At 33.4% G+C, this 16,125-nt stretch overlaps 1 protein-coding gene across 6 annotated transcripts; it reads left to right on the top strand.

Moving 5' to 3' along the window:
- The first annotated feature begins 5,647 nt into the window (after positions 1–5,647).
- Positions 5,648–16,125, top strand: LOC111893502 (disease resistance protein RPV1). 6 transcript variants are annotated; one of them, XM_052763959.1, is made up of 9 exons: positions 5,648–5,847; positions 6,302–7,372; positions 7,539–8,248; positions 9,045–10,173; positions 10,265–10,588; positions 10,668–11,585; positions 11,661–12,291; positions 12,612–12,682; positions 15,522–15,673. In XM_052763959.1, exons 3-9 carry the CDS (start codon positions 7,674–7,676, stop codon positions 15,579–15,581), a joined length of 3,708 nt encoding a protein of 1,235 aa, XP_052619919.1. In that variant the 5' UTR covers positions 5,648–5,847; positions 6,302–7,372; positions 7,539–7,673; the 3' UTR covers positions 15,582–15,673. The 6 variants fall into 6 exon arrangements, with proteins under 6 accessions (XP_052619919.1, XP_042758409.1, XP_052619913.1 ...); XM_042902475.2 differs by lacking the exons at positions 6,302–7,372; positions 15,522–15,673 and adding an exon at positions 15,813–16,125; XM_052763953.1 differs by lacking the exon at positions 6,302–7,372.

The following is a 16,125-nucleotide window of genomic DNA, read 5'->3' as shown; positions in this document are numbered from 1 at the left end:
TATATATATATATATATATATATATATATATATATATTCCTCGAAAAATAACTCATTTTCTCACCTTTTCACTTGAAAACACTCTCATTTTGCTCCCAAGTACCATACAAGAACCTTCCAATCTTCAAGAAAAATCCTTCAAATCTTCATAATTTTCACTAAGAACACCAAGAACACCAAGAACACCAAGAACAATCTTCAAATCTTCAAGCTAGCTGAAAACTCATTCAGGACCGAGAACTCTCTAAAGCCATGAACTTGGTTCTCAGTTAAGGTTTTAAGACCAAAATCAAAGGATTTCGGTGGATGCTAGACCGAAAACCCTCATCAACACTTCATACAATTCTCAGTAATTCTTGTGAGAAATTTCCTTACATAAATTAAGTGTTGTCAAAGGTTTTTACTATTTTTCAATGTTTTTAGGGGGGGGGGGGATACATGTAAAACACAAGGATTCTTGTGTTAATATTCAAACGATTTCAAAACCATTTGCAATTGATTCAAGCTGATTTATTACTACATTTTATAAAAATATATGTTTATATATTTTTAACCCATTTGTAACATGTCGAGCAAAAGGGTGTTTATCACAAGTTTCTGACTACTACTTTATACATACAGTTAAATTGCAAAGGTTTTCAGTATATTACAGAGCATACATTTAAACTATAATTGGTATAGTTTGTGAACTACTACACTATTTTGCTAAGTACAATACACATAACAAGAACATACATTTAAACTATAATAGGTATATTTGGGAAGACACTAAACTATTTTACAAGTTCAAGAACGCTATACAGAAACAAGAATATAAACTATAATAAATATAGTTTATGGAACACCACTCTATTACAATGATTCAAGGATACACTACTAAATAACTATTTAAGTATAATTATTTTACATTATAAAGTACACTACTACAAGGTGATACATATGATTTCAAGTACAAGAGAACACTACTACACTACACGTAAACTAGGAAATACAGGGTTGTGAGACACTACTTCAATTGTACCCATTAGGGTACAAGTCTAAGTCCTATAAATTATAGCAAGAGTCTCCTAGAGGGAGAGTGTGACTTTGTGTATAGATCTATACGGGATTGACAACCCCGCACCTAAACTGTTAGCTATAGTTATGCCGACAGGCCTGGTGTGACAAACGTCATAACATTCCGACACCTGAAGAACGTCATAGAGGCCCCTAGTCAGTTTAGCATGGTTATATGAAACTCACAACAGTATTAACTAAAACATTTGTTTACGGGATTAACACTACTTCAATTATTTTATTTTAATTAATAAAACTACAGTACACTACTATACACTACAGCTGGTGGTATCCAGACATTCAAACAAAGGTTTTCATACAAACACTACTACTATACACTACAACTGGTAGTATCCAGGCATTCATTCAAACATTGCACTACTATACACTATAGCTGTTGGTATCCATACATTCATATAAAGGTTTTCATACAAACCCTACTACTATACACTACAGTTGGTGGTATCCATGCATTCATACAAAGGTTTTCATACAAACAATACACTACTATACACTACAGCTGGTGGTATCCAGACATTCATACAAAGGTTTTCATACAAATAGTACACTACTATACATTACAGATGGTGGTATCTAGGCATTCATACAAGGGTTTTCATACAAACACTACTACGATACACTACTTTCCTAGTATAGAGTACACTAGTACGACATGCAGTTTAGGGAAACATACATGATATGGTTTTTTCATTAATAAGACTACATATACTATTACAGAATACAGTAACAACCATACATTATGGTCTTAAGGCCTAAAACTACTTTTCATTACTAAAGAAAATATTGGGTTTTCTGGAAGTACACTATAACATTTTCAAGGAACAAAGACAAGCTTTTCATCTCAAAAACATACTTATGAACTCACCAACTTAAATGTTGATACACTTTCAAAACCACTTGTATTCTCAAAGAACCAGTAGACAGGTACACCCGCAGGTTTTGAGAAGACGAAGCTTTTAGTGTCGCATCTTTTATACTTTTGTTATACACTTTTAATGTCATACAAACTATGTATCGAATAGTTGTAAATACTTTACTTTATCAATGTAATGGTTGGGTTTGCTTTGATTACTATTATACAATTGTTGTGATACTGTTCATGACATCCTCCACCCCCGAACGTTTCCGCCGTTCCAGTTTGGGGGTGTGACAAAAGAATAGTTTTCTTAAGGTGGCTTATATTTTTGTCGACTCTTCTTCTATACTCATTGCCTTCATCTTCTTGTTGCCTCATGTCAAAAACCCAAGGTAAATTTACCTTTTTGACCTTTATGAGTTAATATTGATATCTATACATGGCTTAATGTATTCAGATTGATGAATATTGTGAAAGTTGTAAGGGTAAAATGGTTATTTAGTCTCATTTAGACAGTTTATTTGGTCTAGAAAAGAAACAAATTAATCTTGATAGCTATACATAGCTTAATGTATTAAGATTGATGAATATTGTGAAATTTGTAAGGGTAAAATGGTCATTTAGTCTCATTCAGACGGTTTATTAGGTCTAGAAAAGAAACAACTTAATATTGATAGCTATACATGGCTTAATGTATTAAGATTGATCAATATTGTGAAATTTGTTTTTAGGAATGCAAGGGTAAAATGGTCATTTAGACTCATTTAGACGGTTTATTGATAACTATACGTGGCTTAATGGATTACAATTGATGAATATTTTGAAATTTGTAAGGGTAAAATGGTAATTTAGTCTCATCCAGACGGTTTTATTCGGTTTAAAAAGAAACAACTTAATCTTGATAGCTATACATGGCTTAATGTGTTAAGATTGATGAATATTGTAAAATTTATAAGGGTAAAATGGTCATTTAGTCTCATTTAGACGGTTTATTCGGTCTAGAAAGAAACAACTTAATCTTGATAGTTATACATGGCTTAATGTATTAAAATTGATGAATATTGTGAATTTTATTTTTTCGAATGTAAGGGTAAAATGACAATTTAGTCTCATTCAGACGGTGTAGAAAAGAAACATACATTACGATATTACCCATAGAGGGCGTAATGGGAAAGAAAAAGAAACAATCCTTGACTATATTTTGAGGACTTTATAATTGATTAATTTTTTTTTATTATTATTATTTTTTTTGATAGACCATATGGGGACACGATGTATGTTAATGGTGGCAGGAAGGATATTTCTAGTTAAGAGTTAGTTTGCATATTTTAAAAAGGTATTTAATTAATTACTCATAAGCAACCCTTTACTCAAATTTTTTACATTTTTAGTGTGCTTTTTTCTTTTTGTATATGTCACACTTGAATTAGTAACTGATGATGTGACTTGATATTAATTCAACAAATGATGACAGTTTTTTCAAATTGCTACTTGTATCAGATGATACATCTGAGTTGCTGCATGTACTTATACAAAATTTTCTCCAAAGAGACTTTTGTTTCTCCTATGTAAAGAGATTTGCTAAAATTCCATCTAAGCAGCCACATACCAATAGGTCCTACATGAAGAAATTGAAATGTTTCTCCATGTATTGTGGTGGTACCTTTTGTTATCTTCTTGTTGCTAAATGTGGTATTGTTGAATATGTTGGAAACAACATGTTTATGCTATGGTGTCATTTGTAATCTTTTGTCATGTTTATGCTAACATGTTTATATGTACATTTATATATTCATGGTCCTGTGGGAGATTGTTAGAAAATCATAGGACCATTCTATAAATGTGTGTGCGCACACACACACGCACACACACACACACATATATATATATATATATTATTTAAATTCAGAAATTTTATTTTAAGTGTATAAGATTGTGGATGGACTGATATTCACTTAACATTTATGGCTTAAGTTCCCGGTTTGACTCAAGATCCTCAAGATCTCTTCCATTTATCATATTAAGGTTTATCTCCATCTATAAATACATGTGATGAGGAGCAAATCAATACACACAAAATTACACAAATAAATTTGTTTTAGAGTTTGCAAAGGGGTTTTGGAGGAAGTCTTGAGATCAACTAGAAAACCAAGTCTCTTCATCAGATCCAAAAGCTTCAATGGAAGAAGGTACATATTCTTCTTCTTCTTCCGTTTGATTTCTTTCATACATATTCGAGTATGACGTTTGACTTCTAAGCTTCTGCATATAAAGATTAAGTTATCAAAATAATCAACATTAGAAACGTTGAAATATCACATTGCATCATTGTGAATTTGCCGTAGTTGTCGCTCGTATTGTAATTTTTGTTTATATTATGATTTTTGAATGAATGAATTTAATAATAATTAAATTTATGAAATTATTATTTTGAATTATGTTTATGTTTGTATTCTTATTAGACCGGACAAACGTGTCGTGTCGTACCGTGTCAAGACATAAAATGGGTTAAGAGGGATTGACCCTAACCTGACTCGCTATTTATCGTGTTGTGTTAACCCATTTATTTGCATGTCAATTTCATGCCGGGTTTCGGGTAAAGGTTTACCTTGTAAATATATTGTGTCATGTAGGGTTGAAACATTTTAAAAGTTGGAAACTAAGAGACGGAGATAGGAAAAGGAAAAAGCGAAACACTAAAGTTAGGAGGTGAAATGATAAAGTTCGTAGTAATAGTTAGAGTTGGAGAGCCAAGGGAATTGGTGGTGAGCATGAGTAAGTCACTTTAAATGAATGAATTTTAATTTTAGTTCTTGTGTTGGGCCCACTACAAGTCTGTAATATATTATATATTTATAAAAATATGAAATTTATAAAAAAAATAATATATTATTAAACGAGTCATAAGTTATATTCGAGTTGAAAGTCTTGACCCTAACCCTATATGCAAGGTTTTAAATGGCGTGAGGCGTGACGTGGCGGTAAGGCCAAGCCTCAAGCTTAACGAGCCATGACGTTTTTCAAGGCGTGATGTAAGGCGGCGATTTTGTATTAATTTAAAATTATATTACCACATAAATATAAATTTATATTAAATATAACTACTTTTTAGAAGTGTTAGATCAATAACTAATAACAAAAAGTTAACAAAAACCACAATACTAGTATCTCCGATTTGAAAAGACATAACAAATAGCAAAAAACTGTGTCTCAAACGAAAAAGCACGCGTCATAACACGCCATAACGCGCCATGGCGCGCCATATCACGCCTTGCCACGCGCCACGCCTAACAGCAACGTTATGAAGCTTTTCGTAACGGCGAAGCCACGCCTCACACCATGGCGCGCCTTTTAGAACACTGCCTATATGTTGAAAGTCTTACCTAAACCTGCTAATTTCGTGTTAAGTTGTTGTATAGTATCAGATTTTGCCGGATCTAATCCCCCTATCTAAAGTTTTTACTTTGTCACTATATAAATATATAATAAAATTTTAAAAACTAATAGCGTGTAATGTGAAACTATTTGAAATTTTGAATAAATTATGTAGAACCACTTATATCCAATAAAGTATGTAGAACTAATAAAAAAATATCTAAATAAAATATCCAAATAAAAATTGACTGTCAATTCTTTCATTTTAATAAAATTAAAATACGAAAGTCAATCAAAAGCTATAATTAAATATCTTAGTTTGTCTATAAGAATTTGAGGCTTGCCATCCCTTAAAATCCCCTATCCAGTTGTAGAAAAGAACCACGGTGACTCAGTTCTCTCGCCGTCTCCCTCCCTGTTCTCGTTGACTCGCTGTTTCCTGCCGTTGACTTTATTTCTCTTTTACCGTTCATCTTTCTCAGCCTTGTGGCCGCTTGTTCGTCCTCTATCGTCGCCGTTTCACGTACATTTTCCGTTTGGTAAGACAGTAACTATGGAGGCACACACTTACAAGTTAGTTTCACATATTACGACAATTTCATCTTATTAATCATAAATCACATCATATTTAGTTGTTTTTATTTTATTAATAGGTGATTGAAAAATATCTTTATGTTTCAATTACTTTTGTTTAGTTTTAGAACACAGTCGGGCATGTTCTTGCGTGAAGTTATTCAGAATTATGAACAAAACTTTGTGTAAATCGGGGAATTCTTCGTCTAAAATAGAAAAATTTAACATTTGGAACAAGCCCATTAATGGTAGTGCAAATCTTTTAAATCTATGCTGATACTAGACTATTGATGGAGATTGAAATTTGATAAGATTATTCTTAAGCTAATGTTGCGGATCTATAAACTGACAAGTCAAGAAACTTATTTATTTATTTTTTGTTTATGGTTTTGATCTTTTAATTGGCTATATGTTTTGCAGTTCCTTTCATGGAAGGTAAAAGTGGATCTTGTAGTTGTCTCTACAATGATATTCGGTGTTGATTTGTTTGAGGATTACCTAAGTGAACTAAAAATCGATTTCATTTAGACAAAAGTGGGGATGTTTATGTGGGTTAAGTAAATCAAAATAGGGACGTTGTAGGTCAAATGAATCAATATAGGCACATGAACCACGTAAAAACTGGTTAACCAGTTCAATACTTAGCCATATATATGTTGGTTAAAGCTTCCAAAAACTTGTCACATAAGTGCTATTGCAATGATTAATAGCCCTTTTCGGCTTGAAAAGAGAAAACGTACCTGCCTCTCTATGTATTCCAACCGAGTTTAGAATTAATGGCCTTTAACGTAAAAATCAAAAGCAAAGGTTAAAACATACGTATACACATTATGCACCATATAGCTTTGTGGAAATTGTGCCTTCCAAAATTGTCAAGTTTCAATACTTCAAGGACTAAAATTTTAACTTGACGTGACATGTTTTCACCATTAAACGGTTGTGGTAGATGCAATTAATGAGGAATCAGATTCAACGACAACTTTCTCTTCTTTTCAAAATTTGTTTGGTGGCTCCATTAATATGCATGTACTAAATATTCCTCGTGTTGGGTAGTGACTTAAACGTCACAAGAAATATATAACGCTGAAGGTCTGAACCAGTTCATTTTGATCATCACAAAAATATACATCACCATTTTTAGCTCTTTGTAATCTTTTTGTTCCAATTTTGTAAACACTGAAGTTACAGTGGATTGTTTTTCGGCTTCCCACCCTCATGGTTTTTCCAGATTTGGGTTTTCCATGTGAATCATTGTATCTTTTTTATGTATCGTTTTCATTCATTTTTCATTGGTGGTTGATTATTGTTTGATATTTTGATCTTATTCCGCATTGAACCAATATTATTCTAATTTATTCGGATTCTTGGAGTGCAACCACATTGGTCTTTTACTACATAGCTCCAAAGGCAAATTCAAAACTCAAAGGCTGGGGATAAAAGTCAACATATTTACAATTAGGGTTCATACAATGAAATTTAAACATTTTGCAGGTGTATTTCGTATGAAAAGTTTAGAGGGGCATATGTATTGTATTTTAATCACTTAAAAGTTTTATTTTTAAAGAATTCGAAGATATGATTCTTATTATTGAGCTTTTAATTGTTTGTTGAGACTTAAGTTGCATATTATAACTAATATTATTTCAATTTTATGTAGAAACATTATATATGTACCGGATCGTGATGTCGAATCATGAAGAAAGCCGGTGAAACCGACTTTCATAAACAATAACGTGTGGAGGAGTTTCGAAAATCTTGGGAAGGGTGAAGAGTCATCGACACATAACTCGTAATGGTTGTTCTATTTGAACTTCCAAAAGGATCTTCACCTTCTTCATCAACTCATGGCCATATTATATCAACATGTGGTCCTAGATCATCAACTCAGGATGATAGATATGATGTATTTTTAAGTTTTAGAGGTGTTGACACTCGTCTTAGTTTTACTAATTATCTTTATGAGGCCCTTATAGATGCCAATATCAATACCTTCTTGGATGATGAAGAGATTGAAACAGGGGAAGATCTAAAACCAGAATTAGAGAGCGCAATTAAGGCATCTCGGGCTTCTATTATCGTATTGTCTAAGAATTACGCTTCTTCAACATGGTGCCTCGATGAATTGGTGATGATCCTTGAGCAACGTATGTCCTCTGACCATATTGTAATCCCCATCTTTTATCATGTGGAGCCCACCCATGTTAGGAAGCAACAAAGTAGCTTTGGAGATGCCATGGCTAAACATAAACAAATGATGAAGGTAGAGACAAATCCAATTAAAATAAATCAATGGGCTAAAAAGATGGACCGGTGGAGTAAGGCACTTGTAGAAGTTGCTAATTTAAAAGGAAAGGATGTAAAAGGAAGGTAACATCTTTCTTACCCATATTTTCATACACCTTCAACTTTGTTTGAGTAAACACATGAAATTTCATTACCACATTCTCCATATGCATTCAATAATTTTTTTTAGTATCATCAAATTCGCATATTCTTCATTCCTTAATAATGGGGATGACAAAATGAATCTAAGTATCCTGTTATGTGATCCCATAAATCAGTTTATATAGATAGATTAACTTTTACGATAGTTTTTTCACACTTGTTACACATTTAGTATTTTATCATAGGTTAGTTCATTTAGATAAATGTTTCACTTATTTTTATATGCTTCTATTAAAAACCAAATTTTAACCATTTGATTTGCGTCTACTGTTAAATATACAATACCACTTCCAAACACTCGTTTTTATGATTAAATAACTTCTCTTACATGTAAGTAAAAGATATCCATTCTTCACTCTACACGTATCCTTGTATCTTTTCTTTCTATAGACTATCCACGGCTGAGGCTCATTGGGCTTATCCAAATTAGGCTCACATGTGTGGTGCGTGGTACTGGGATACGATCCTTATAAAGTTAGATGACCCATTAGTGAAATCTTGTATTACATTTGTAGCTTTGGTCTTATTATACATATATTTATGACCTCACTAGCTTATATGGTAAGTTCAAACACAATATGGTTTTGATGTGAAAAACTTATTAAAAGTACTAACTATTATATAATTTCGATTTAGATCTTTAGATGAATTAAATATCCAAATCTGCTTTGTTAGTTTGTAGATTGTGCATTGAAGTTCTTCTTAAATCAACTTTCAGGTTTGAGAGTGATTTAATCGAAGAAATTGTAAAAGACATCTACCGTCGATTACGTATACCCTTAGGGAGTGTTCGATCATTTCTTATTGGGATGGAATATCATATTAATTTTGTCACTTCATGGTTGAAAGATGGATCCTCACATACGACAGACATACTTACTATTTATGGTATAGGCGGGATCGGGAAGACATCATTAGCCAAACATGTCTATGGGCTATATTCTCGTGAATTCCACACAAGTAGCTTCATTGAAGATATCACAAGGAAATGTGATGAACAGTTTAATGGGTTGCTTGATTTACAAGAACAACTCTGCAATGACATTTCAAAAACAAGTTCAATTAAATTTCATGATGTTTCGATATACACCGCAAAGATAGAAAATGCACTGGCCCGTAAAAAGGTGTTTGTAGTTCTTGATGATATCAGTACCCTTGTTCAGTTGGAAGCATTACTTGGAAGCAAAGGTTTTCATCCCGGAAGCAAAGTTATAATAACCACAAAGGACAAATGGTTGACAGAGAGTTGTGAACTATTCAAAAGAAACATTAAACCCAAACATGTAAAAGACTTCCTTGAAGGCTTACATGAGATTAAATCACGACAACTTTTGTGTTCCCATGCGTTTATGTGTAACCATCCCAAGGCAGGTTATGAAGAGGTGACAGATAAGCTTATGAAGTATTGTCAGGGACATCCATTGGCTCTTGAAGTTTTGGGTAAGTCTCTGTATAATCGGGATGTGGCTTACTGGGAAGGGTGCATGGAAGGGCTAAAGAAAGAAATTAGTTCCCCTATAAATAATGTCTTGAGAATGAGCTTCGACACTTTGCCATCAAACAACGATAAGGAGTTGTTTAAGCATATTGCTTGTTTTTTCGTCGGAACAGATAGAGATGTTAGCGAAACAATATTAGAGGCATGTGATATAAACACAAGATCCGGAATCACGAATCTCATTGACAGATGTCTTCTTAGTATTGGACCGAATAATGAATTGAAGATGCATCAGTTGGTCCAAGAGATGGGAAGATTTGAAGTACGTCAAGAATCACTTGACAAGCCATGGAAGCAAAGTCGATTATGGTGTCATAAGGAGTCATTCAGAGTGTTGAAACAAAAAAAGGTAAGAGGCCATGTATACTTTTAGTAGTCTGAATGCCCAAAATATTTTGCATTGCCTAATTTGCTTATTTGCCTTTTTTTTTTCTTCTTAGGGTAAGGGAAATCTTCTAGGCCTTGCCCTTGACATGCGCATGCTTGAGAAAGAGAAGTTGGGAGCATCATTTGAGCTGAAAACAGATGCATTGAGTAACATGGATAGTCTTATGTTACTACAACTCAATTATGTGCACATGTATGGGTCTTATGAGAACTTTCCAGAGAATTTACGAGGCTTATGTATGCATGGGTTTCATTTAAAGTCTATACCTGCAGAATTACCTATAGTGAATCTTGTTGGTCTTGACATGTCATATAGCAATATCGAATCATTTGTAAGTTGTTATAGTAATCCACAACGACTTGAGAAGAGGCAAAAGGTAAACCTATCTTGATTTATTATTCATCCACGTGAGTTGATCAAATTCAATACTATACTAACTTATTTCCATTTTGTAGGTGGATGGATCGTGCTTAAAAGAGAAAATATTGTTTGCTTCACTAAAGATTCTTAATTTAAGTTTCTGCAAACAACTTCATAGTGTTAGTGACTTTGATCAACTGCCTGTGCTTGAGAGGTTAATACTTAGAAATTGCATTGGTTTGCTTGATATTTGTGAATCAATTGGGCAATGTGTTGAACTTGTCCTCATTGATCTGAGCTACTGCAAGAAGCTTGAAAAACTTCCAAGAAATATAGGGAAGTTGAAGAAGGTTAAAACAGTGTTGCTAGATGGTTGTAATCTTGATGAATCTCGAATCAAGAATATGGATGTGGATTCACTGGAAATATTCACGGTTAACAACATTCGCATAAACAAAAGAACCTCTTTCTCTTCCTTTGTGGGTTCCATACCACATGATTTGAAGTCCTTTGCAATGTCTTTACCGAGGTCTTTAGTAAGGTTGTCACTTGCAAATAATAAATTGTCCCATGAATCCTTTCCCACAGACTTTAGTTGCCTATCCATGTTAAGGCATTTATATTTAGATGGTAATCCTATCATTTCCATGCCTAGTTGTGTGAGAACCCTTCCTAGACTTGAGATACTTAGCATGGAGAATTGTAAAAAATTGAAGTCAGTCGAGTATCCTCCACGTACACTAAGAGAGTTGTCTATTAATCCTTTTGATGTGCATTATGTAAAAAAAGTTGTATTTGATCCAGAAATGTGCCCACTCAAGCTATCCGTAAACTGGTTAAATTACTTATCTTCGGTAGATTGCACACGTGGGTCGTACGAAATTGAAGGTGTGGTCAAAATCCAACCAATGGCTAGTGTTGAGGAAAAAGTATTACATCGCTTGGGCTGGACTAATTTAGACTTCCTTAATGAAACACGTGTGGGAACTAATTCTTCAGAATCTAAAATCGAGGTTTTGTCTAGTATTTATGTGAATATGTATAATATTATTATTAATGTGATTAACTAAGGTGGTTATATTTGGCAGATGATGATTTACGAATTTGCAATATTCAGCACATTGTATGAGGCGGAGGAGATGCCGAGTTGGTTTAGGCATAGAAGTGTGGGACCATCAATATCATTTACCATCCCATCATCGTCATCACCATCTCCAAACAACCTTACAGGACTCAACTTCTGCTCTATACAAACATCAGAACCTTCTGCTGAGTGTTTTTATTTATCATATGGTCAGTTCCCCATTACGCCAATGATGACAATTAGTAATATAACAAAAAACCGTAGGTGGATATACGAACGTTACAGGGATAAATTTAGTGAAGGTCTAAAGTGTTGGGTGATGTTAAGTCATTGGATGTTTGGGATGAATGAAATGGAGGCTGGTGACCATATTACTATTACTGTTACAGAACCATATGGTGAAGTTATAAAGGAGTGTGGGGTGAGTCTTGTGTATGAAGATGGAGAGAAGAAGGATGAAGAAGAAGATGTGTTGGGTTATTACAAGTCATGGAATCACATAATTGGTGGAGATCTCTCTCCTTTTCAAACAACAACCGGAGAATACCTCCTAAACAACACACGTTTTTTTGAGACTGGCATTGAATTGTATCCATATCATCGTAAAGTCATTACTGATGGCCCCAACTTTCAAGGTAGATGTTATTTTTGTTATATACATTACAGTAATGTCTTATTTGTAATGACTTATTTATTTTTAGTAGATAAATAAATGTTTCATAAAATCCAAATCCACCCATTATCATTGATTTTGTTGAACTCTACTATAAGAGTTTGTTTTTATAAAATATGAAAAATAAAATTTCTACTTATAATTTTTTAAAGTGATCTGTTTGAATGGGTCTATGTTAACTGATTAAGTCGTCATATGTTGGATGACATAAATATTGGGACCCAATACAAAATCATCAAACCTTCTATGTTAATTAACACATAACTGTTTGTCTGTTTTCAGAACAAAACGAAAAGTATTGGTTCAGAGCTTTTTCTCAAAGAAATTCTAGCACGATTGGTAGCGCACGTGAGGTATACATTTTTGACACCCAAACCTTTCTCTCATCAAATGAATAAAAGGCATACACAACCAAAGATGTTGTCATCAAATTTCTTGAATGGCTTAGGATGTAATAAAATAAAAGGAGTTATAACCTTGCAATGGATGCTTGAAAAAGACAACATCAAAACATAGTTGGGGCTGATATGATAGGGCATGAAATTTGTCTAATATTCTCTAACTTTTAATCTTAGAGTGGGTGCATGCGAATTACGATACCTAATTCCTTCATTTAGGGCTCTAAATTCGGTGTTTTTGGTTGTTATCAAGGTCTTTTGGTTTTTATTTATTTACGATCAAATGTTTGACGCTATCGAGTAAATTTATCTTTTATTTTATTTTATTTTTTTGAATTTTAATCATACAATTGAGTTTCCTCTTCTGTCAAAACCTCATACAATGCCTCTACTAGTCTACTGTACTTTTCTAATACAATCTTAATATTGGCCCTAAGGGCCTCTTCCTCATTCTGAACATCCACCAATTCATTTACCTACATTTCATTTTCCTCGGCTTTTTTGAATCTGAATTGATTTCTGACCCTTTAATAAGTTTGTTGATATTGGAGTAGTGACCATAAGGAAGAAGTGGGCTTGTTTATTAGAGTTCTCATCAGATGATGACCAGATCTCCACTTGAGTTGATATTTCTCCACAACTTTTTTCCCATGCATGTGCACTTTCTCATTTGTCTCAAGTTCTTGATATTTCTGGAAATTATATGATTCATGCTTCACAACTTTTTTTTTTTTAACATTGAAATCATTGGAAAAATGATTTTTTCGGCCATATCTGTGAAACTTAACAGCATGGCCACTTCAGATTTTATGGTGGTTTAAACTTTCTTCATCTTTGGAGGTTTATACTGTGGGGTAGCATTCTGGAAAGTGTTAAATGGAGGTTGTACGTTGTTTGTAATCTTTTCTAAAAGATGATTTCCTCTGTTTGGATTTTTTTATGAATTTGTGGAACTTCTTTGATAGAGAATCCAAAATTTTATCACATTTTTTGGAACCCAACTTTCCGCGGACTCTATCTCTGGTTAATTTACCCCAAATGTATTGGGGTTCACTTCGTAGTTTGTATTTCCTCCAAAAAACTTTATACAATTTTGAACTATTATTTGACTACCAGAGATCATTATTCATTGGATTCCCTCTAATCAATGGAAATGGTCCCACCGAATTGTATTGGACTTTGAACAAACAATTTTTTCGTGTTATGCTACTTCTCCATGAACATCATGTGTAGTGATAAACTGCTAAGATATTTAGATATTTAGATCACAATTCTCCCTGTTTACCATTGACCTCCTAGACTAGACATAAGTTTAAGATTTATATTTTTTCACTTGAAGCCTTTTCAACTTGCTAACAAGCATACTACACAAGTCAAGGGTTTCGGTTAGTGACTATTATAATTTTTGCATTCATTTAGGAGTTGTAGTCTTCTATTGCTATTCATTAACATCTTTCACGTATATTTAGCTGATTCACATATATCTACGAACAAACTTAAAGAGATCTTGTTGTATTGTATTGTCATCATGTTTCAAAGTCACTAGGGTTGAGTCTTTCCATTCAATGCACAATCTAATAGATGTTTACAGGTCTACCATGCTAATAACAATCTATCACACTCTAGAAAACAATAAGGAATTGTTTAAGCATATTACTTTTTTTTTATGGAGTGTTATTAATAGAGGTCTTCTTAGGATAGGACCAAGCAAGAGGTTAAGAATGTATAAATTTTTTCAAGAGTTTTGGAGAGATGTTAATAAAAAATCTAAGAAGCCATGAAAACATAGTCGACTATGGCGTCACAAGGAGTCATTAAGTCTTTTGAATCAAGAAAATGTAATATAATATAAATATTCCTAAGTTTCTATCTGTTTTCATAGCATTTTGTATCATATCTCTATATAGTTATATAACTTTTAAAATTTTCTTACTTTTCCTTTATTCACAGGGTAAGGGGGAATCTTCTAGGTCTCGTCCTTGACATGAAAATTCTTGAGAAAGATGGTTGTCTGAATTCATAATAGATGCATTTAATAAGTTCGGTACCTTTGGGTAGCAAAGGTATACGTTCATATTCACTTACATGGATACTTGTACCTAAATACTATATGAAGAGAATACTAATACATAGATGATATATGATAAGATACTATTACATATTATATGAGTAGATACTATTATATACGCACGGGACTAACCATTCTACGCCCAAGACTGTTAGCTACAGTAGGGAAAATGCACATCGACGGATGTCTACGGTTATTACATTTACGGCGAGTTTCCACGTCGTGTTTAAGTCATTAGATCGTTACCTTCGTTTTTGTGACACAGTCACATAAACCACGAGGTAGACTAATACTTATAAAATACATTTACGGCGAGTTTCCACGTCGTGTTTAAGTCATTAGATCATTACCTTCGTTTTTGTGACACAGTCACCTAAACGACGAGGTAGACTAATACTTATATTATATATATTATTACTTTTATTTTGTGATACATTCACATAAACGATGAGGTAGACTTTATATATTGTTAATAGTAGTCATGCGAGGGAAAAGCCATCTTTGTTACTTTCAAAACATTCGGGTCTTGGTAGAAGACTACCTTTTATACTAGTAGGAAATATGAGATTTTCTAGGGTTTTCACACTTATACTAAATGTTTCATTAAACATTCACCAGTCTTTCAAAACAACCTATCAAAGTAACGACATTAAATACTTATGAATTCACCTGCTTTATTGCTGATACTCGCTTTCAAAATAAATTGTATTCTCATGTCACAAATAGATAGGTACCGATGCAAGGTTTAGAGAAGACGGAGCAGTCAAGACTCATCTTTTATTTTGAGTATTCATCATGTTGTCTATACTATGAAAGAACACACTTGTAATTAATATTATACTGTTAATGCAATGGATGTTGTTGATGCTTGTTTACTACTTTACATTGTTGTGATACATTACATGACGTCCTCCGCCCCCGAACGTTTCCGCCGTTCCGGTTTTAGGGTGTGACACATAAGGACCAAATTGGAATATATAGATTTACCTAAAAAATGACTCCTTGCCCAATGTGCAGGAGGAATTTGCTTCAACCATTCACATGCCTCCTTATCATACTGACTAAACTCCTTCATCAAATGTTCAAACTCAAGAATGGTGGTAGCTGATGCACACCTCCATAAGTGGTCCATGTACTCTGTTTGCCTCCATCTTTTCCTCATATTGTCATGAATATGTCTGATACAATATCTATGCTCAGCATTAGGAAACAATTGCTCAACTGCAGTATGTAAACCCTGCAAGAAGCAATTGTCAATCATTAGAATTAACTTAACACTTTAAATGAGCAAATGTATAAAAACCACTTCCAGCTTTACCTTTTTTTTTGT

The sequence above is a fragment of the Lactuca sativa genome, chromosome 1 (assembly GCF_002870075.4).
Source record: "Lactuca sativa cultivar Salinas chromosome 1, Lsat_Salinas_v11, whole genome shotgun sequence".
Classification (NCBI taxonomy): Eukaryota; Viridiplantae; Streptophyta; class Magnoliopsida; order Asterales; family Asteraceae; genus Lactuca; species Lactuca sativa.
This window is presented reverse-complemented; position numbering and strand designations above follow the sequence as displayed.

Bases quoted from the DNA above. Each gene is read 5' to 3' on its own strand.
- LOC111893502 (XM_052763953.1), top strand. From the start codon at position 7,674: ATGGTTGTTCTATTTGAACTTCCAAAAGGATCTTCACCTTCTTCATCA. The intron at 11,586-11,660 runs GTTTTGTCTAGT...TATATTTGGCAG, and splicing joins CTTCAGAATCTAAAATCGAG to ATGATGATTTACGAATTTGC. The intron at 12,683-15,521 runs GTATACATTTTT...TGTCACAAATAG, and splicing joins CGATTGGTAGCGCACGTGAG to ATAGGTACCGATGCAAGGTT.